This window comes from Mixophyes fleayi, chromosome 1 (genome assembly GCF_038048845.1).
Source record: "Mixophyes fleayi isolate aMixFle1 chromosome 1, aMixFle1.hap1, whole genome shotgun sequence".
Taxonomy (NCBI): Eukaryota; Metazoa; Chordata; class Amphibia; order Anura; family Limnodynastidae; genus Mixophyes; species Mixophyes fleayi.
The window spans coordinates 323,816,289-323,839,514 of record NC_134402.1 but is presented as its reverse complement, the minus strand read 5'-3'; the positions used below and the strand labels follow the sequence as shown (position 1 = coordinate 323,839,514).

The following is a 23,226-nucleotide window of genomic DNA, read 5'->3' as shown; positions in this document are numbered from 1 at the left end:
ATTGTACAAAGGTTTGGAAATGGTGTGTAAAATATTGGAGGAAATTATTTGAAAGTGTTCTTGTGACAAAACAAGTTTGATAACACCTTAACGAGCCTGTCACTCGTTTCTCACAAAATGTAGAGTATAACAAGTCTACTTTTTATAGCCGTTTTTGTTCCCCAACTCACCAGAGTACAACTGCATTGTCTAATTACTTGTGGATAAGATGACATTGTAGATCATTGTAAATATGTATATTGTTTATTGTTGATATTACAACAAAGCGGTTATTTATTGTTTTTAAAGTGAAGCCAGGTGGTTTATGGGAAAGGATCAGGTGGTGTCCAGGATATAGGTGAGGGGGCTGTAGCTGCATTCATTCCCCCTCCTTCCTTTCTCTACAGGAAGCATTGAACAGCTGGGGACCCTGTGACATGACAAAGTAGTGTAAGAGGTTAATTTCAGCAGGGGCATAGTGCTATCCCAAATCTGAAGGTGAGGAAGGCAAATTAGTATCCATTGTCCTACACGGGACTAGTCCAGACATTTTATCCAAAACGCAGCAGTGGAGCCACTGTGGAATTACAGCTCATCTTCACTCCCCCTCCAATCCCCTAGTCCAGCACCCACCAATGTTAAAGAAGCAGAGAGCGAGGGGTTTGCCCAGGGAGGGGAAAGCAGTGTGGATATTTGACCCTGGATATAAGGAGGCACTCGAGGGGAGGAGGTAGATTTTTTTGGAGGATTTGCTTGAAAGGTGCAGGGTAGCAGGTGTTGAGTTTTCATTCTCTACCAATGGACTACATCTGCAGCTGTGAAGAACTGCATGGGTCTTGAAATCAGGACATCCATGTGACTAACTCCTTAAGGTAGTGGTGTAAGGGACAGATAATGTGGTACACATGCTTGGTATTTATTTATTGTGTGTGTGTATAATATTCTAGTGATTGTTTGTATTACAATAAATGTATTGCGCTTTCTAACTGCATTTGCGTGAGTGAAGTGGGATAGTAAGGCACCCTTTGATTGCCAGCCAGAGTGAAGTGGGTAGAATTTGCCAGATAAACCCGGTATCCTTATAGTTTTTATTGTGTTTATGAACAATTGTTCTTAATCAAAAAGACAGTGAAAACTTTAGTGATCCTTGATAACAAAGTATATTATATACCCCATACAACTGCAGATAATATATTAAGTTGCAATGCTGCCAATTATCACACATTTATTGTAATAATAAAACAGACATAATAGTGTTACAGCTTGTAACTTAACAATCATTAACAAAAACATCTTTATTATTTTGATATACAACATATTAAAACTAATAAAGGTAAATTACAAGTAATTTCATACAATTTGTCCAATAAAGAATAAATATCTCTTATGTACAACTATATACATGAAATGCATTTAATACAGCAATAAAATTACATTTTGTGGCACTTTACACTTCAGGGGCAAAAACAGAGCATGGAAAATGGAAGTTTCCAGAAAACATCTACACCATTTTAGAGGTCATAGAACTACAACTATCTAAATACTCTACTAGCCAAGCTATGATTTGTAATTCAACAAATTGTCTACCCCTACATTTAGATCTGGGGGTAAATGTATCAAACGGCGTGTTTCCGGTGGGTTTGAAAAGTGGAGATGTTGCCTATAGCAACCAATCAGATTCTAGTTACTTAGTATATTCCACAAAATGATAGCTAGAATCTGATTGGTTGCTATAGGCAAAATCACCACTTTTCAAACCTGCCGGAAACTCGCAGCTTGATACATTTACCCACTGGTGTCTGTAGAGATCACAGTGGACAATAACTTCTGCTAGAAATGAGGTACAATGTATTGTGTATGTAATTAATGATTGAACTAGTATTTAGTATTTGAGTATTAGTAGAAATGAACAAAAGGTGTCGCCTTGTTACTTAAATTAAGATGCCCACAACTTCAAATGCAGTGCATAGTAAGATTATTTTCTTTGGTTCTCTATCCATCATAAACAGACAAAATCTTTTATCACTGCTAGTCAATGAAGGTGGGGATATCTGATCACATGATTGGTTATTCTGGTATTGTGAAACTTTATTTAAAACTGAAAATATGTACTACAAAGAAATGGGTGACAAACAACGGTAAACAAATTATTGATGTTAAATGTATACACCTTGATCCAAGTTCATATGTTGCAAACTCATTCCCAAATATTACGCTTTCTAATACTCAAACTTAAATTCAGGTTTCAAACCAAAATCTGTCCAGAATTACTTTTCTTGTGCTTATGTTTGATTATTCTGATAACCTGTATACGATGCAGAGAGGACGACAAGAGACGCACAAGTCAAAGGGATGGTCTTGTTATCTTCATTCTTCTGCCTGGGTCTCAGATTGTGGCATATGTGGCTTTGACCGGATACGCTCATAGAAGAGCAAGTAAGCACTAGAAGAAAGGACCTCCTGTAAGTTTGCCCTGCGCACAGTGTCATCCGAAACCCACAACCACTGATGGCTGGGATGCTTTGGGTTCTTGGCTGTCGAAGGGGAACGTCGATAAGTAACAAAATGTCCTGAATGCATGTCTCCATGATGAACTATGACTGCCATCAGACGGAAGAAATACGAGGAGGAGCTGAAAGAGCATAAATAAAAAGACATTTTACAGAAAAAGCAGATACTGAAATATACATTTTTTGTATTTAAAAACGAAAATTGATCTATAAAAAAATATTACTGTACGAGAGAAATACAGTTTTTCCATGGTTTGTTGAATTTCAGCTCCCTGCATACACTGCTGGTTGCTGATAAAGTAGGTTGGAAAAACCAAACCTGGTCTGTGTTCAAGTAATTATCTGTGGAGAAGGTCTAGGAGATTAAATTATTTTGGTCTGTAACTTGCGGGCCAGTTGTGATGCGAGTGGTGTGTTATGTAACCAGTTTTTATTTGTTGTAAGTAATCTTAAAAACTATATAAAAAGAATTTTGAGCTCCCCTCTCATCAACTGGGCTCTTCTCAAGTGACGTAATACTAGGTCGCTCTCTACGTTAGCAAACCCATTCATACTTTATCTTATCAACTGTTTTGAAGAAAAGTAAAGTGACATTTTTTTTTTCCACAAGTGATATATTATAATGGTTTGTAACTGTAAATGATAACTTGCACACACTATTTCTTGAAGTTGTAACAATACTTCAACACTAATAAAAGTAAATAAAAAACCTATATAAAAAAAAAATATTTTATTTAAAAAAACAATCACTAGACTGCTGATCTATGACTGTTTCCGTCACATAAAACCAGAACAAAAGGAAAAAGCAGAAGCACAGTTAAACAAGTCACAACAATCTTTTGTAAGTCATAAAAAGTCTGTTTCTCCATTGGGAGGATGAGGATAGAAACCAAAAGAAACAAATTTGGAATTCAGGGTTTATGGAACAAATAGATATGGTATAAAGTAATTAATAATATACTAAGGGACCAGAAAATGTTTCTTTAGTTCACTAACGTGACCCTTTTCAGTACACTATTTGTGCATTCATTTTAATAACAGCCATGTGTTCAAGGAAGTAGCATTCAATATACAGGTAATGGTTTCTGGCTATGTAGCACTTAGTGAGGAAGCATAGACTTTCCCAGTGATCACAGGAAGTCCTGTGACATCATAATAGGGACTTCACCCAGTGCAGGAGAGCCCATGGAGCTGCAGGGAGATCAGATCTACCCTGTATGTCACCATGGACAGCTACGGTGCTATGTTCTGTCACTGAACCCATCAGTGCATTGTTAAAAAAATATGACAAATAAAAAATCTTTGTTTCGTGCATATGTAATCTCACTAATGTACCTTATAAGAATTTTGCTATTCTGTAATATTGTTCAAGATAAGATGTTACTAATAAAATGTATTTAAAAAAAAATAATTCTTTGTTTCTACACCCTAAGGGTCTGATTCAAGTCACAAAATTTGTGTTTTAAAAATAAGAAGGAGGAACATGAGCATAATTTTGACTGTTTTCAAATCCAAGCCCATCACAAGATTCAATTGGAATCTAGGTGGAAGTACGCGCTGCCTAACAAGTACTTGCCGTACATATGCACAGAAAGACTTACTGTATATGCACCTATGTACAATAAAAAGGTCACCTCAGAATGCTTTAAAAAAATGTAGTTTTAAATATAAACACCTCTTAACAGTACAATCATTTCTAGAAATATATATTTTTTTACATAAAATATACATGTACTGTACTAGCTAGTGGCACGCATACGTGTACTCTTTAAATAAAAAAACCTATGCCGTGTCAGTCATCACTATCTGTCGCCACTTACACCTGACCTGTAGCGGGTGCAAATAACATTAAGGGCTAGATTTACTAAACTGCGAGTTTGAAAAAGTGGAGATATTGCCTATGGCAACCAATCAGATTCTAGCTGTCATTTGTTTAGTACAGGCCTGTCCAACCTGCGGCCCTCCAGGTGTTGTGAAACTACAAGCCCCAGCATGCTTTGCTGGTAGACAACCAGGTGATAGCTGGAAGGGCAAGCTGGGACTTGTAGTTTCACAACATCTGGAGGGCCGCAGGTTGGACAGGCCTGGTTTAGTACATTCTACAAAATGACAGCTAGAATCTGGTTGCTATAGGCAACATCTCCACTTTTTCAAACCCGCAGTTTAGTAAATCTAGCCCTAAGTGTCATTTGCTTTCACACGTAAATTGCATGCAATTGTGTTCACTGTCGTAGGGTCAGTTTCTGAGCATGTAGTTATTGCACACAGAATAGGCTTTTACAAATGGCCCTAAATCTCTAGGATACCTTACATAACATACACATATTTGGTATCCTTATACTCAGAAGAACAGGATTAATTTTCCAGTGTTTCACAAATTCACTTAGAGTAACAATAGTATAACGAATGGAAACATATGTTTTACAAATAAATTATTTGTTTTAACCTTAGTATTGCACTTTAAATAAAGCAGTATTTCTTTCACTATATTCCCAAAGGAAAGTACTATACATCTCTAATAAAAATGTGACATTTTGTAGGGTACACAAAGCAGTTACCAATTACTAAATGTACCTTTATTATAAATAAAGACACAACTGATGTTAGGCTAGAGATACTCACGTGCACTCTGGGGTAGTAAATTTGGAATATGTAGAAGTAGATGGCAGTAATGACTCAGAATAAGCTCCATTCACCAACTGTATCTTGGAGTTATGAAGACAATCAGAAGCTGAAACAATGAACATTAAAATGAGTCCAATGTACACCATTGGGAACACAAGTGTGCTAACAGATGACCAACTAATTGCAAGTACTCTGGGATACCCCATTAGTCTCCAGTTGATAAAGATAGAATTTCAGAAATTCTGTAACAGATGTGTAACCAACTAAACATTCTTTAAGTAGTAGTTTGACTACTACTATTGATAGGTTTGAAGCAACTAATAGGCCATCCATCTCATAAGAATAGAAATACAAAAGTCTTGTTAAAACCAGGTACCACACAGCTACCTTATAGCATGGTGCTCTTACATTGCTTTGCAGTGATGGCATGATCTTAGATCAATAAATCTTATTGCGCACCTATGTACAAAGTCAAAGGGATTGAGCCAGTGATCAACTCACTATTGCTTTGGGCAGAGCTTATATAATTAAATCAGCATTAATAGAAGTCAAACTTGCCCTACTCTGTTCACCCAGTAGAGCATGTGAACATTGCAATGACTTGCATACAAATAAGCTTCTAACACTGGATAGAGGCACTGAGAGCACCAACATGAAGCAGTGGGAGTGCAGCAGTGAAGAGACAGAGAGAGTGCTGCAGAGTCAACCGGATGGTGGTAGTGGGGACAGGTCACTGCTCCAATGCCCCATTGGTGACAGGTCCTTTTATTGTCCCACAAATAGGATGAATATATGCCCTGATAAACAGCGTACCTGCTGATCCATCTGTTGCTGCATGCAGAGCTCCACCTGGAGTAGTGCATGGACGCTTGCTGAAGGAATTTCCAGTGAGCCGATATTTATACCTATCCAATGAAAGGTACTCGCTAAATTGGACATGTTCATTACGTTTCAGTGGGCTGCCCTCATTAGACCAGCTCAGACGCTGCAGGTGGATGCACAAACACTGAGGGAGCTATTGGAAGAAAATAATGTCAGTTTAATATACATTTCAATACCAAAAGGGATTACTCTGCACTACTTCACCTAAATGGTAGAAACATTGCTCAGACTTAAATAATAAGACAAGGATATGATTTTGTACCAGGGAGATTCCTCCTCATCCATTCAGTGAGCACAGAGTCTGAACAATAGCGAGTATTAAATGGGACAAATTAGTACTTCTTCCCAATGATGCCAGCCCACCCCCTATTGTATCTGAACATATCCCACGCGAATGGATAGAGACATTTATATATCCAGGAGTCTGAATTACCTGTGAACCCTGCATGCAGAATATTGGTCCACACAGTCAGTGTCAAGCTGTATTCATTTAGTTAAAATTGTACTACTGCCCAACATATATAATCCATTATATAAAATGCAATGATGATCCCTCATTTGCAGTTTGTTATTGCTTCTGTTTTATTGAAGCACCTAGCTTGACTAGCATTTGTGAGCTGCTGTACATGTACAAATGTATGCCTACTGTACTCCCCATTTGTATAGATTGATGTGGAGGGCAACCTGTTTGACACAATACTGACGGTTTATGATTAATATTGTATAAATTAAGCAGTACATTATACTTTTTTTTTTAAATGAAGTAAATAAGTGTCTGTCTAACTGTTTTCTGTCAGCTTGTAGAGGCTAAAAGTTGACATGGTCTGAATAAATTTATTTCTAGCGATAACTGCACAGACTTCGGGGCAGAGGTGCCGCCAAACATTTTCTCCATGTTTAGATTTGAATATTACCAGCTACTACGGTCACAAATCTCCTTGTTATACTATATAGGGAAACTGTACAATTATAGTAAAGGTCACAAGGCTGTAACATGTTTTGTTAGACGGTATATGAGCTCGTATTTTTCTGTATAAGGACACTTTTCTCTCTGAGAAGTGTCCACAACCAATGTGAATGAAGAAAAATTACTTCATATTTACTTCGCAAGACTTTGTACATATAGTGGTGCCAATACATTTTAATTGTTCTTGCCATAGCCCAGGCCTCCTCAGGGGAAGAGCGTTACTTCCCGACATAAGCGCCCTTTTTTAACGTGGTTTTGTCCACATGTCACCACCTCATCATTCTTCTCCATCACCTCATCCTTCATTTTCATCGCCACATCTATCCAGATGTCTATCCAGACACAGGGATCTCTCTCAGCGGTCCTGAGTATCACACTCCTTTCACTCTGTCACCCCCGGCAACCACCAACCACTCTCCACTGTCACCCCCGGCAACCACCAACCACTCTCCACTGTCACCCCCGGCAACCACCAACCACTTTCAACTGTCACTTCTCCTTCAAGAAATATATATATATATTTTTTTTTAAATCTTTATAAACACTTTTAACAATTAACAAATTAAATTAACAAATTAAAAACATCTCAGTATACCAAATTTCAGCCCTTTCTGAATTTTTTTTCCCACACACACTAAGAATTTAGTAGGTCAGTGTATAACTCCGCCCAGCAGGTGTGAGGCATGAATGCAGCTCATCATTTAGGAACTATAGTGAATCTCACACTAGTCCTTATAGTCCTTACTATGTATGTTCCATGAAGTCCTCACCTTTCCCAGCTTCAATTGTTTGACAAATGTTCTTTTCTGGTCCTCCACCAATTGTCCATTTGTTCTCTCTCGAGCTTGTACCTGGAATGAATACAAAGAATAAGAAAGAAACTTATTGCAGTCTTGGTACAGCTTAATTTCATCAAGGTATATTTAGTTATGTTTAGCCGACAGATGTTGAAATAGGGTGACTAATAGGAAAGCAAATTCCTTGTAACCATTTAATACACAATAATTATTGGGGTAAAATACAAGTTACTTATTTTTCCGCTATTTTCCATTACATGAGATAATACAGCAATCATGACACATTACAGATTTAATGTGAGGCATCTTTCTATACAACTTTGTAAGCGTGTGTCTTGTACCACGACCACCATAGACAGCAATCTGTCGCAGATTTCTTATCATTTTTCCATAAATGCCTTAATCCTCGTCTCATATACATCTTGCTCCCAATACATATCATTACTGTCCCAGTATAACATAACTGCTGGTCCCAATATATATCATTACAGTCCCAGTATAAATGCCATTGTCCTAGGATAAACAGTTTCCCTTAGTCTTATCAACATTTATTTTTATATAGCACCAGCAAATTCCATAGCACTTTACAATTGGGAACAAACAGTAATAAAACAATACTGGGTAATACATACAGACAGAGTTAAGACATCTATAGATTTGTTCCCATTGTATACTGTCTGAACATACATGCGGAGAAGGGGGGAGACAGTGGAAAGAGAGCGAGGGAGGTAAGTGACAGAAGGGAATTACGTAAAATGTTTCTATCCAGGGGCTTCTAAGAGAAGAGAGCTGTGGAGTGCAGAGTCTGGGCTTATATAGTTTTGCCTTTAAACACACTGCTATTTTAAATTTTGCCAGCAAAGTTGCCGAATATGGGCGATTTGCTAGAAACAGAGGTTAATAAATTTATCCCCTGGACTAAGTGTGGTATGTCACCAGAATAACATTGTTTTGTGGGTGAATCCAGGGAAGTGTGGGAAGAGAGAAGCTATTGTCATCTCCGTTCTCTCCATACACAAGGAAAAACACAAGTTAAAAACGGAGTTAGCTTGTGTCATGCTAGGAGGTATGGCTTGTACTAAAGAAGTCAACTTTTATTTTAGTCTTGATAGTCCTCGTGGAAGGCCTATAACTAGCAGAACCTATAACCGGCAGGGCTTGCCTCTCCCCTAATGAAACATGCAAAATAAATGCTCTGTTCTAAAATCCCCATTTGACCCCAGGGTCCATATTGTAGTGGATTATTATTGAAAGGCAACCTAAACACCCGTTTAAAATTCTGTCCATTAAATATTTCTAGTTTTTAGTAAATATGGCAATATTTATGGCATTAGCGAGTGGAAAGATTTTTGTTCTCAGTATATTACTACTTACTTTAGTACAATTTTCACAGACCACATCCTTAACACTCTCAGTGGAAATAAAATGCTGCAAGCAGTGATCAAGGGTGATAGTGCAACCCTGGTGAGACAAATGAAGAGGACAGGTCATCTTTTGTTACAAAAATACATCCAGCTCTACAGGACAACAACATTCTAATTAAGATTACTTGTTTATACATTTGGTAAAGATCTCCTTGCTAAATAAAACAATGATGCTCTCAAGTCAGAGAAATGCTTTAGACAAATATGGTTGATTAGTAACTTGTCTACCACTTTATTATAGTCTTTCCAGCAGGTGTTCATTTTCAATGAAGTCTGCAAGAAATAATTCATTTTGCCTCTTCCAAGCATTTAATGCTCATGTAAATTAAATATAAAGGAAAAGGCGTTTGCTGAGCAGAATGAATGGAAATCAGTTTCCTGGGTCAGAGAATCTTGTTTCAGATTTGCATGTCTTACCTCACCTTTAAGATTAAATCACTAGAATAGAGCACTGGAGTGTACTAAATATATATTTATCAGTTGTAGTATGTCCTTGTTCTTCAAAACGGACTGCCCCTCAATAGTGATACAGTGTACATTTTTGCTGACTTTTATTGAAGAGTGTACATTTCTAAAATGTGCTCTACAAGACAAAGGTGTATGGATCTTTAGGATCTTATGCCCACATACTATACTTACCCAAGTAGCAGAGGGGATACTTAAGGAGAGGCTGTCAAATGTGTCATATCTCATTGAACTCTAAAAGAGAATGGATATTAAAACAAAACTGATTTTTAAAAAGTCTACATATCATAAGGCTTTGCTTCCAGAGATACATATTTCAAGACATTTTCTTTAAAACATGGCAAGTACAATTTATTTAATACCTATTGCCACCTAGGAGCGGGTTGGTATTGTCGTCTTTAGAGATTATATTGAGTTTCCCCAGATGATGCATTTTAACATCTCAAACTTAAGAGTATATCAATAGAAGGCAGACTGCGTACGCGTTAAAATGTCTTATGTCAGTCTGTGGGCTGCTACTTAAAGGGTTAAAAGATCGGTGCAATCACAAACCACACAGCCAAAGCAGTTCCATTTTTTTTTTTTTTATACTATGCATAGCAGGAAAATGTGACACAACTGGACCGTCCAACTACTGATGTGTAACCTTTCCCACAAAACACCTCCCCCCTCGCTTCCAGCCAAAAACAGAGACCAGGCTTTACAGCAGGTGTTATTAGACAGCTGTCATGTAATAGATACACTGAATAATGATAGGATATTCTTTGTGTCAAACTATTCCCAGGAATCAGATAAAATTAGACGAATCATCCAAAAGCATTGGTATATTCTGCAACAGGATGACTTACTGGGATCTATATTACCAGCAAAACCCTGCATGTCCTTTAGGAAAGCCCCTGACTTCAAACAAAAACTAACTTCCAGCTATATCCCTAAAGAAGAACCTAATAAGACTGGTAACTGGCTACATAACACCAAAAAAGGATTCTATTACTGCGGACAGTGCTCGAACTGCACAAGATTAAGGTGCAGGAGCACTAGGCCAACCACAGAGTATCACTCTGAGGTCAGTGGCAAAACATATCAGATTAAGGAATTCATTACCTGCAATAGTAGGCATGTTATCTACCTACTACAATGTAGTTGTGGCAAACAATATGTAGGTAGAACCATTAGACTCTTAAAAGAAAGGATTAGAGAACATCTGAGGAACATCACTATTGGGTTTGAAAACCATCATGTGTCCAAGCATTTTAAAGACACACACAACTGTCAGTATGAAGGGATGTCATTTATTGGAATCAAGAAAATTAATAAGAATTGGAGAGGAGGGAACTTGACGAAATATCTAAATAAAGAGGAAACTAAGGCTATTTATTATTTGAAGACATTGGCACCCAAAGGTCTCAATATTGAATTTGACCTTTCTCTGTGATGAATTTATATATTCCAGCCATATTCCACATGGATAGATGGGTAAGTGTACAGTGAGCATGGTACAAGTGGGTAATGGGATTTTCGAATTTACAGCCATACCTCTCTGGTTATGCCCAATCCCAGCCGACCTTGGAAGCCAAGCAGAGAGGGCCAGGTAAGTAATGGGATAGGAGACTACCTATGAATACCCGGTGCTGTAGGTTCCTTCCCCATCCCTCACGCTCTCCATTGCTATCTGCACTATGCCCAGACCAAAAACAAAAAGAAGTGGATTCATAAGAGGAATCAGATTATAGAACATGGGATCCTCCTAAATGTCATCTTATCACTGTCCAATATCATACTTGTTCCCTCAATCTTCATTATGAGCCACCATAATTAGCATGTGCAAAATATATATACCATTAAGTCCAAAAGGATCACGTAACAAAATATGTTATTTTAATATCTTGTCATTTATAAAAATGGTTTCCTTATGATATTGTAAACAGAATCTGTTTCCATAAAAATCTCTGTTGTACATTCAATGTTTATATATTATTTATTTCTATATTTATTTTTATTTTATTTTTATTTATTCTATTTAATTCATGTATTAACATCATTGCAATGAGGTAACTTGCGACAACTACAATATGACAATGCACACTGTTTAATGCTGCACGTTTTTTGGGGATACATATAAGATAGTATAATATCACGCTGATTGACGTAACCATTAAGAGTATAAATATACTGCATTCATTGTGTGCACAATGAGCTGTTTAATACGGAAAACAGAGACTGGGGCACTAAAGATTTGGGAACCTATTGGGTTCAATCCCAGCATATTTAAACCACAGGATTACAGACGTTCACAATAGCCCTTGAGAAAGTCCGGAGCAGGACGAAATGCGTTGGGACTCCACCCACTATCATTCTATTGGCCTAAAGCAATATCCGGAAGTGACGTCAATACCGGAAGTGTGTTTGCGCTCCACAGTGGAACGCATCGTTAGCCGCTAACAGCAGCGGCGTGATCACCCGCTGCTGAACTATCTTCCCCTTTTTTTCTTTTTTTCATTTGGGACAAGCTGTTATTCTATATGTCTGTTTACCATCGGGACATTATATTGGATTCACTGCAAAGTTTGGACCTTACACTTGTTCCAACTACAAACCGCAAGTATCATATCGCATGGAACAACACAATTAAGAGTCTGATTCATTCCTCATAGCTGATATATTGATGTTAAGCGTGACGGATTCTCTTTGATTCGGAAGTTTACAACCTTCATGAGGACTGTTAATAATTATATTTGAATATCATACAGGGTTTTTATCTTCAGCAGCACGCGTCATTAATCTGGATAATTAGGACTGTGATTCATGGACGTTTTTGATAGAGATCTTATATTGTCATTTACTGTCAATTTATTATATCTGTTTATTATATCTGCTAATTATGCAGTTAGGTTGATAACTTATACGTTACATTAATGTGTAGACCACATCATTATTGTTATTATTTAAAGTGATAGTATTTTCATTAATACACATATCACTATTCTATTCATTTATTCATGGTAACACATGATCATACTTTTATTGTAATTTTACTGTATTTTAATAAATGTTAGCAACTATTCAATGGTTTTATGACATCAATAGAATACTAGGTTCTGCACTTTTAGGTAATTATTTGATGAGCGCCCAGCATTATAAAATTTTATGTAATAGATACAACATGAAGACCCTGACCCTATATGGGAGACATGCTTTTTACCTGGTGTTGACAGTTCTTGCAAACCATGTTACTGGTCAGTCTGCCATGAAAAGGGTGCTGAGATTTCCATTGCCTGGGGATAGGGTTTAATACCCCTAAAACAGGAGAGAGAGATTACTGCTGGCAGACAGAAACTGATGACTGTATTACTTTAGATGCTCCTCCGCTTCCAGCTGGAGAGTAAAACAAAATAATTAATAAATGTTCAGCAATACACACCTTGTGTCCTGCAGTGAATTTGCCTTTCAGTAATCTGTGGCAGCTGTAATAAAAATAAACTAATGTTACACATTTCTGAACATGTAACAAAAACTTCAGGGACATGCAGTTCTTATTTCACAGACACTGAATGAGACAAGTACAAATCAGATTCACCAGCTCTTTCCCTAGAACGTAGATTTACTATTGTTAGCAAAGCAAACATTCAGAGAGGCAATTCACTTTTTTCACTAGTGATAAAATTATATTGCAAGCAGAAACATTGAAAAGTTAACACTCCCCTTCAACTATAAATTCTATTAAAGATGTTATATTTCCTGAAAATAGCACTTACTTCCAAAGAATGGATGTCAAAGAGATGAGATATGCGAGGCTGATGATCTCTCTCGTCTTCTAATGACGATGTCAGCACGTGAAACAGTTCATGAGCATCCTGTGTAAATATACAAACATAACTGATGTTACACAATATAATAATGTAACACAAAGTCATCAAGAATGCACTTTGGACAGACAAAGCCAAAAATATTTATGTTGAATAAATAAGATGAGTCAGGAGGGATAATCCCACAAATAATTTCGGATAGGACTTTAATCTTCCGTTATTATGTGAATAGCTTTTCTCTGCATCCATTGGGGAGCACTTAACCATGGGGATATAGAACGTCCAATAGGATCTTCGCACTTAAAATAAATACAACACTGTCTGTGCTCATCCCCTTCTATACCTCCATCCTGCAAGAAACAAAGTTATTTGTCTAACCAATCCACATAGGACAGAACAAGACAACAAAATAAAAATAATAATGGATAGATGGATAGATAGATATACACCTTTTCTGATACTAGTGCCACAGGGGGGCACTGGTATCACAATGGGGCCTTAAAATAATTCTTATAAAGCCAGCTCCTCCCCCTCTATACATCTAGTGGCTACACTATTCAGTTTAATTGACAAAGTCCTTAAGAGGAGCCCAACAAGTGAAACAACCAATAGAGTGAGAGGAAAGTACTATAACACAACCTGAACCTAAACATGAAGAACAGGAAGACAGAACCATCCTTAAAAAAAAATGAACCTTAACTCTACCACCCTGTACAACTACCACCCCATCTCCCTCCTCCATTTTGCTTCTAAATTGCGGCTTGTCTACTACAGTCTCTCTAGATATTTCTCCGACAACTCCCTCCTCGAGCCTCTCCAATCTGGATTCTGTCCCCTCCACAGAAACTTCCCTGTCCAAGGTTACTACTGATCTTCTTTCTACCAAATCCAAAGGCCACTACTCCCTGCTTATCCTCCTGGAAAAATATGCAGCTTTGGACACAGTTTATCACCCTCTCCTGCTGCACACCCTTTGCACCATTGGCCTTTCTCATAAGGCGGCGGTTCCCAAACTGTGCGCCGCGGCTCCCAGGGGTGCCGCGGCGCTGTCACTGGGGTGCCGCGGCCAGTCATAAAAAAAAAAAAGAGAGAGCAGATAAACTTACCAATCCGCCGGGCGCCGGGACCTAGCAGCCTCCTCTCTCCCGCAGCTGTCACTGAATATCGACGTCAGTGACAGCTGCGGGAGAGGAGGCTGCTGGGTCCCGGCACCCGGCGGATTGGTAAGTTTATGTGCTCTTTCTTTTTTTTATGGCTGGGAGAAGCGGAGGAGGACAGAGGGCAGCAGAGGAGGACAGAGGGCAGCAGAGGAGGACAGAGGACAGCGGGCAGCAGAGGAGGACAGAGGACAGCGGGCAGCAGAGGAGGACAGCGGGCAGCAGAGGAGGACAGCGGGCAGCAGAGGAGGACAGCGGGCAGCAGAGGAGGACAGCGGGCAGCAGAGGAGGACAGCGGGCAGCAGAGGAGGACAGCGGGCAGCAGAGGAGGACCACTGAATAAATAGCAACAAGACCCTGATCACCAAAACACAAGCAATACTGACCACCAGTATGGGGCTCACAAACTGGCCCTGCTCAGGGTGTGCAAATGTATTGCATGGAGCTAATTTCCTAGAACATGTGGGGGTCAATCCACTATTACTGTGTAGACATCTCTTCCACTATCTGACAAATTAAATGATGTGAGGTAAGAATATACTGCAATGATAAATTAAATGCACTCAAAGACATTAATAAAGTCCAAGCTGTTATAAACAGAGACTTCAATACTCTAAAATACATATAAGCAACAAAAATGTAGTGGTATTTGTTAAGAAATGAGCAGATTTGACCATGCAGCCCTGAAATTGGAACCATTTCAGCTATGAATATCTTGGTTCTGAATTATAAAAATGCTTTTGCATAACCATGCATTTATGAGCATTCTTTCTTAGAACCCTACTCAAATGAATGTTGAGGCACTTTATGAACCATCAAATTGCATAAAATACACTAAGAAAAAAAAAAACCCTAAACAAAAACACATCCAACAAGTTCACACGACCTTACAAGAGGTAGACTCTAGATTTCAGAGCAAGCACTGTTTCACTGTTGCTTCATTATGTTGTGATTAATCCACAGGGAGGATAAATAATGACATTTTCTGACCTCAATGCTTGCCTAGCTCATGCTCCTGAAATCTGGAGGCTGCAGGAGTAGACTAAGAATGGAGACACCCTTCCCTAGGGCCCCTGACAAATATAGTTGTCAAACACTGTACAAATTCAACACCATTTACAAACCACCCGAAGCTGCAACACATAAGAGAACAATTTAAAAAAAAGTCACTGTCCAGATGATGAAAAAAAAAATACTTATATCCTGGGGTGTACGTTTATTTTATTTTTATTTTTTAAAAAGCCAGTTTTAATTGCAAGCTGTAGCATCACATTTTATTTGCACTATTACAAATGACTAGGATAATAAAATACTGCTAAATAAATATCAGCTTACACAGCTTTTTGTAAAAAAAAACCATTCACATGCAGCTGAAGAAATTGTGTTGCAGGTGGGCACAGGTAAGTATGGCCATGAACAAATCATCAGTTATGGACTAGACTTCTCGTTTTAGGGTCTTAAGGCGGCGATTGTATGAAACTAGTGCCCAAGTGTAAATAAAGTGTTGTATATTTACTAATGATACCTGGGTATTTTAACCTCAGAAGTTCCTTAGTTCATATTTAAAGTTTAATTTAAGACAACACAGATTATCGTTCAAAGTTAGCAGTAGCTGTAGCAAATTTACTAACCTGCTCTTCAAAAGAAGAGATCTGCCACCTGTATGTTCTCAGGACATCTAGGAGGGGACTTGCATCTAACACCTCATCTTCTGAAGCCTCCTGAATAGATAATGCTAAAGTAACAAAAATTATATATTATTAGAAATTTAAAAAAATGCAGGAAACAAACAACTGTTTGTAAACTAATATTTAAAGTAGAAACATCTTATTGTCTAGTGTGGGAAAAATAAACAACGATGGAAGCATTACACATTTATAAGACCAATAAACATCAACATTTTCATATGGCACGAATGAAAAACACACTGTTCAGAGATACCATGAAATTCTTCAGAAGCTCTATTGTAAAGTTCAGTAGTGTACTACCACCCTCATTTCATGAGCTAAAGACATATCCTGCTTCATTAGGACAGTGTGCTAATGAAATGTGATGAAAGTCAAAAAACAGAAACGTCAGTTAGTTAAGCTGCTGTAACATTGGCTCCACAGTCTGCAAGTCTCACAATGACGCTCACAATGACACAGAATAATGCAAGGACAGACTCCAAAACTCTCTTGGAATCAGCAGCCGCCTCCCAAGATCTAACTACAGTGTGCGCCTAGCTGCCACTGCTAAGGAAGAGGTTTTTGACAACCCCTGACCCGCATCCAGAACTGCATCCCCTAAACACTCAGCAGCATCTTTAATATACTCTGCCAGAGGAGCCAACTCCATTCTAGCAACGCCAGACTGAATTCCTGCATGAAGGATAGTGACCCATATTTCAACAGCTTTAATGACCCAAGCTGCCGTCATCACCAGGCGCAGGGACACCCCAGACACAAAATAAATGGACTTCAAAATCGCTTCACACTTTGTCATTCTTTGTCAGTACTGCATTTGGCAACGAAAAAACAGTAGATTTCGCCAAGTGTGCAATGGGAGCATCCAAACTGGGAAAGGGGTAGGAAAGTTTGTATCGCCTGGGAATCTGAAATATATTATCAGGCTACAGTCTGGCCTCGTCCCAAATTTCCAGCAGTTGTGCAGAAGGAGGGAAGAAAACCATTCTTTTCTTTGCCCTTTTAAACACGGAGGTCTGTGATACAGACTGTTCCCCATCCGATACGTTAAGAACCTGTCTTACTGCCAGGATAAGGTCGTCAATGCCCTGTCTACTGGACATATCCTCCTCACCTGGGACAACTCCTCATAGTCAAAATGGGGTAAGAGATAAAAAGAAAATCTCTACAGCGGGTACCTTACATCCGTCCCAAGTATGCGTCAGTGAAGTAGCAAAAGCTGTGAGAATTCAGTGTGAATTATTTGAATAATCTTAATAATTTAATTGGGTGAACACCTTCTTCTGGCTCAATAAAATTTGATCTGGGGGAGTAAAGTGATGATATATAGAATTTATTTTATCCACCTTCCACCCTTAAGAAAAATTTAAAACACCATAAACGATTTAGTGACGCATCAAATCATGAACAAACAAACAGTTACTAATTGCAAATGATGAAAACCACTCAAGACCATTTGCTTTCCAATATTATTAAATTATTCAGGGGACCCTCCAGCACGTTAATCCATCAACATGTTTCAATATGAAATCTTTCTTAGGGCAGCCCTTTTTTTTGTCAGTGCAATTATATCCATACTTTGGATTGTGCTGTATGGAGGATACTACACTATTATATTTGTTTTAGGATTTGCTGAAGGAGCTATGAAATCTTTGCACATTTGAATTTTAAGAGGGGTAAGTAATCATTTTTCAGTAGGCGGAAGCAGCATTCACCAGTGCACATGCTAAAGCCCTAGCAATTCACTTAGACACCGAATGGTTCCTTCTGTGGAGGGGAATAGTGGTCATGTGTTCTATTCATTAGTTTTCTTTTTGTTTGTGTTGGAGAAAGTAAGATTAAAGAAGATGGGGAAAAAATGGGTCACATACTACTGATACAAAAGACTTATTATAGATCTTAAGGACATTTTAATTCACCATTATATACAGCTTAGACTTTTGAAAGTTTTTTTTATGGATATTAAGCGCGTTTATGTAGTTTCATTGTTATACAGTATAAGGCATTTTTTGGTCTACCAGTGAATACCACAACCTTAATTCATTTGTTTTCTTTTTGTTTTTGTAGGGATGATTGAATCCTCAAATTAGGTGGGCTGCACTTTTTTAGGACCGCTATAGAAAGGTTTGTTGTATTATTGTCTTTAAGATCAGTTATTTCTATTCTTCAATTGCATGTTTTAAAGGGAAGTATTGGTTAAAACCGAGATCTATAGGTAATGTGAAAGATGGTTTAATTATTACCTTTTAAAAGCTGCAGCAGAGTAACAGACAGGTATCGATGCACTGAGTCTTTCTGATCAAGTCGGTACTGTGATGTGAAGTCCTCCAGCCAACGAATAAAAGAAGGGCAGGCAGATAAACTTTGCAATAAGGAATTCATAAAACAAGTATTGCCCAAATTCAGCAACCCAGGCACTAGTCCTAGAAAACAGAACAAAACAGTGGTATATAGTATGTGAGAATTCCTTTCCATCTCATCTATTATGAGTGATACTTGTTTGCACCAATAGAAATATCCTTAAAACAGACCAGATATCCCGACATGAAACACACTGGTGTCATTAATAGAAGAATGTGCCTGTTTGACAAAAATTAGGTGGATAAATATAAGAGAATGCTATAGCCACTTTAATGCAAACCAATGTTTAAATGGGAAACCCTGGTTGTTCTATTTGAACGGCTGCAGAACCGAGAGGGGACGGCATTATACCTTGGGAGAAAATGGCATTTCATTAGACCAAAGCCATTTCTAGTCACGTGAAAGACCACACCTCTCAAATAACCCACCTACTCTCAAGCAATATTTCCTAAAAATGTTGTGAGTGGAGAAACACTGTTGTAGGAGAAAACCATAACGTACATCGGGTAAAGCAATTCAATTTTTAACCTTGTTCTGATGTGGGCAATCTATAATATAAATGTCTAGTGGCGTGTGATAGTCTGTCTGTGTGTGTAAAAAAATAAAACCAAGCTCCAGCGCCACCTGCTGGGCGGAGTTATACACTGACCTACTAAATTCTTAGTGTGTGTGGAAAAAAAAATTCAGAAAGGGCTGAAATTTGGTATACAAATCTGTTTTTAATTAGTTAATTGTTAAAAGTGTTTATAAAGATTTTAAAAAAATATATATATATTTCTTGAAGGAGAAGTGACAGTTGGGAGTGGTTGGTGGTTGCCGGGGGTGACAGTGGGGAGTGGTTGGTGGTTGAGGCCTGGGCTATGGCCCAAATTTATGACAAGATCCTTTTTAACACCTTAAGTAGCTTGATTTGACTAGAACGCATGAGTATCATGCACGGGTTAACTTGTCATATTTTATCCATGCATATTTATATACATCAACCACAAGCTGATACCCATCTATTTCATCTACCTTTCTTGCACTTTTTTCTGTCAGTGATGGGACCCCATAGAACGTATATTCCAGCTGCCAGGGCTGCAGCAAAGCCACCAATCATACCCCAATTCTTCATCATTTTACACCTAAATAGATAAGACAGCAAATTCAGTTTGTTACATAATCATTTTTCCAATTGCAGGTCCCAAATTATTTTACTAGCATGGTATATTTAAAATTATATTCATATAATTCACCCTCATGTGTACCAATTTATTAAAGGAATTTCCTATTTTACCCAGTGCCCATAGATTAAGGCATAATCCTTAACCATTTTAAATATTATATTTAAAATGTAAGCAGTGCAAACCAGTTGCTGCATTAGGAAGACTAAGCATAGAAGTAACAGACGGTTAGCACCTCTCCCACTCACATATTTCAGCTCTAAGCAAGAATATATGATGGCCAAATGTGTGCACTATGTATAATAAAAGCTTTATGTATAATGAAAATGATTGATTTTGCTTCCCAGTGATTTAAACAGACTTGTGTAAAAAGGATGGGTTACAAACAGTATCATTTCCAGTTATCAGCGTAAACACTGCAGATCAACTGGTCAAGCTTGAGTATCTGAAAGCTCTATCTATTTTGCATGACGTACCCACCCCAGTGCAAATCTATACATCACTTTGCCCTACAGGAAAGATCAATTTTAAATACTTGCAATGCTTACAAGAGTAATGCCACAACATTTTCATATTTTAAATAAATAAAACATTTTAATTTTTTTTTCAGTTAAATACAGATACTCGTATTTCGCTCGTCTGCATGTTTCGAGAGAGAGAAGTTGATTTCATATTAACTGTACTTTCTTTACTTTTCTAATTTAAGAGACATTGGGGCCTATTTAACAAGCTCCTAATCCCCTGAAAACAAGCTTACCATAAATCTAAGTATCCCCAATATTTATAACTAGGGGATTGGTCCCACTGTTATCATACACAATAGCAGTCCCCATTTTTTGTGATGTAACAAGTGCGGAAAATCAAAGATTTTCAGAACTTGTGCCCAATGGCGTTAGCCATTGAATCCTATGGAGAGAGCATTGCGGTAAAGGGACCTTTGGATCCCTCAACACATCTTACCTGCTCTCCCCTCCGGTTACTATTGCAAAGGAGGTGGCCACTATGCGAGATTGACCATAGTGAAGATGGGATATAGGTATTAAGGGAATCAAAGGCGCAGCAATGGCGCCAAAGAGGGATAAGGGGGATGAATGCCAGGTGCCCTATGTGACAAGCATAAAGATAAGGGGGGGAACGGACAGCGAAGTCCATCCTGTATTTCACAGGTAGCAACTCAGGGAAAAATGGCGGCAGGACAGAAAGTGGGATGGAGCGAGGGTATTAAGAGTAGAAGGGGGAGGAAGTTATTAGAATAATTTTCATTCTCCCACCCACCCAACCCATATAGTTTGAATACAGTCATATAAAAAAAAAAAAAAAAAAGTAATAAAGAAAAATAAAGTAAAAAAATAAATAAAAATAAGAATATCCATGTTGCAGTCTATAAGCATAATAGTTTTGTAAATGTTTATAGTTGCTGTTTTTATTATATGCACGGTGGAGATAATTATTGTTCAAGCCATTTTGTCACAGTCAGAGGGGCGGAAAAGCGGTGAGCAAGGCTTAAAGAGGGGGGGGAGCCAGCAGGGTCGGTTAGTATCAACCTGGGTAGACGGCCGCACGCCTGGTTCCAGCTTCAACGGTTAGGCCAATACAGGCGCCGTGCCAGGTGTTCAGCTATTGGTGAGTAAACTACGCTAAGGGCTGGTCTCCGGAGGACGTTGTTGCGGTACCTACAGGGTAGGCAGTACACACCCTATTTTTTCTAGATGGAACTAGAAAATTTGGTAAGTTCTAATAGCCTTGCACGCTGCTTGTCTGCTGGATACAGGAATGTTTAATAAGGCTGTGACTGGAATATATTTTGCCAAACACTTGTCTCCGAGTTTTTCTTTATGAGTGCTATGAGTGGGACGCCTGTTGGTCAGCATATACCCCTTATTGTGTGTTCTACTGGAACAGCAGTTTATAGTGATTGCTGTTCCTGCAGAACAATTTTAATAAATGCTCACAATCTTTCACTCCTCAGTGCGATAAGGAATAAAAATTATAGTATTAAAAATGTGTAGTTAATAAATATGCCCCTTTATTATGGCAATTCCAAGATAGTAAAATACATGGTTGTAGAACAAGTCAGTATTATTTATCACTTTATCACATACCCATTTATCACTTTCAATGTATTCATTTTTATTTGGAATGGTCACTTACAAAAACTTATGCAACAATAACAACTGTTTAATCACCTTGTTCCTTGGCATATACACATATTTTCACACATAACACGTTGTCCGGCACAAACACATAAGAGGGAAACATGTTTTTGTCACAGTCAGGAAGGGTCAGAGTCCGTCACATGTGCGCTCAGTACAGACATCGCAGTAACGCTGTCCGGGGCCGGTCAGGCCCACACAACAAGCCGCCATACACTGCTCACCTGACAGCAGCCCCTCTGCGCAGTGACAGGCAGACACTCCCTTCACAGGCCCGGCATGAGCCGCTGAGCATCCCGCCCGGTGCTGGAGCCTAGCACAGCGGGGAACGGAGCACGGAAGAGAAAGGAGAGCGGACCGCAGCACTTACAGCTGGGGGTGTAGCCATGAGCCTTGTTATCCTCACTGACAGCACTAGTCGGGCCACAGGAACAGCACACGGCCTGCTGGAGTACTACTTCCTCTGTGTCATCTGTTCATTACATTACACGTTGTGTCTGTCACCTATATTACCTCTTAAATCCTTCAATCCCTCTTTCCTTTATGAGACACATTCTGAATGTGATGGTTGTATAGCTTACATACATGCCAATGGTGTATTTTTTTGTTTAATAATTTTAAAGGGACAGTGCTGTTTGCCAGGTTATTGAGTAAAAAATCATGCATTACTATCCTCATAAAGATGTGTGTACTGAACGTGGTTATAGTCTATTTTTTGCATTTTAAATGCTCCACTTAAATACATACATAACACATTTTTGTGTAGGAGTAATTTGTTAGTGGCCTATTATAAACATTTAAGCATTGCTTCAAGGCAAAATGGCTTCCAAGTTTTTTTTTTTATAGAGGGTTTTGTTTGGGGGGGGGAGTGTTAAGGGGGTTTAGAGGGCTGCACTCAAAAAAAGCAGCCAGAGGGTAAGATGTAAGTCCAGGCATGTTACTTTGTACGATACACCAAAAAAAAAAAACTAAGCATTGTGCATAGCAAATCCAATTTACCATCAAATTATATTCACCCCATATTATAGAACTGCTAATTCTGCATTTTATTATATAGTCCCAAATTACCAGCATTTTCCCCTCCCCAGTTTCTAATTTCCAAAGCTCAGGTCACCCATGTTTCATTTTTACTATCAGGAAGTAGTCTGTGCTGTAGCTATAATTGCTTTTACACTGAACTCTGATTGGCTTCTGGAATTCAATGTAGGAAAAACAGTGCAGGTTACTTAATATAAGCATTACTGCACCTGAG

At 38.4% G+C, this 23,226-nt stretch overlaps 1 protein-coding gene and 1 pseudogene across 1 annotated transcript; one reads left to right on the top strand and one right to left on the bottom strand.

Moving 5' to 3' along the window:
* Positions 1–1,127: 1,127 nt before the first annotated feature.
* On the bottom strand, positions 1,128–22,554 carry USP30 (ubiquitin specific peptidase 30). The gene is made up of 13 exons (XM_075214241.1): positions 22,199–22,554; positions 19,673–19,782; positions 18,541–18,720; positions 16,244–16,347; positions 13,405–13,503; positions 13,071–13,113; positions 12,852–12,946; positions 9,824–9,883; positions 9,135–9,221; positions 7,734–7,814; positions 5,928–6,129; positions 5,112–5,220; positions 1,128–2,611 (listed from the first exon to the last, which is right to left on the bottom strand). Exons 1-13 carry the CDS (start codon positions 22,267–22,269, stop codon positions 2,347–2,349), a joined length of 1,506 nt encoding a protein of 501 aa, XP_075070342.1. The 5' UTR covers positions 22,270–22,554; the 3' UTR covers positions 1,128–2,346.
* On the top strand, positions 11,172–11,289 carry LOC142136187 (5S ribosomal RNA; annotated as a pseudogene).
* Positions 22,555–23,226: the final 672 nt, after the last annotated feature.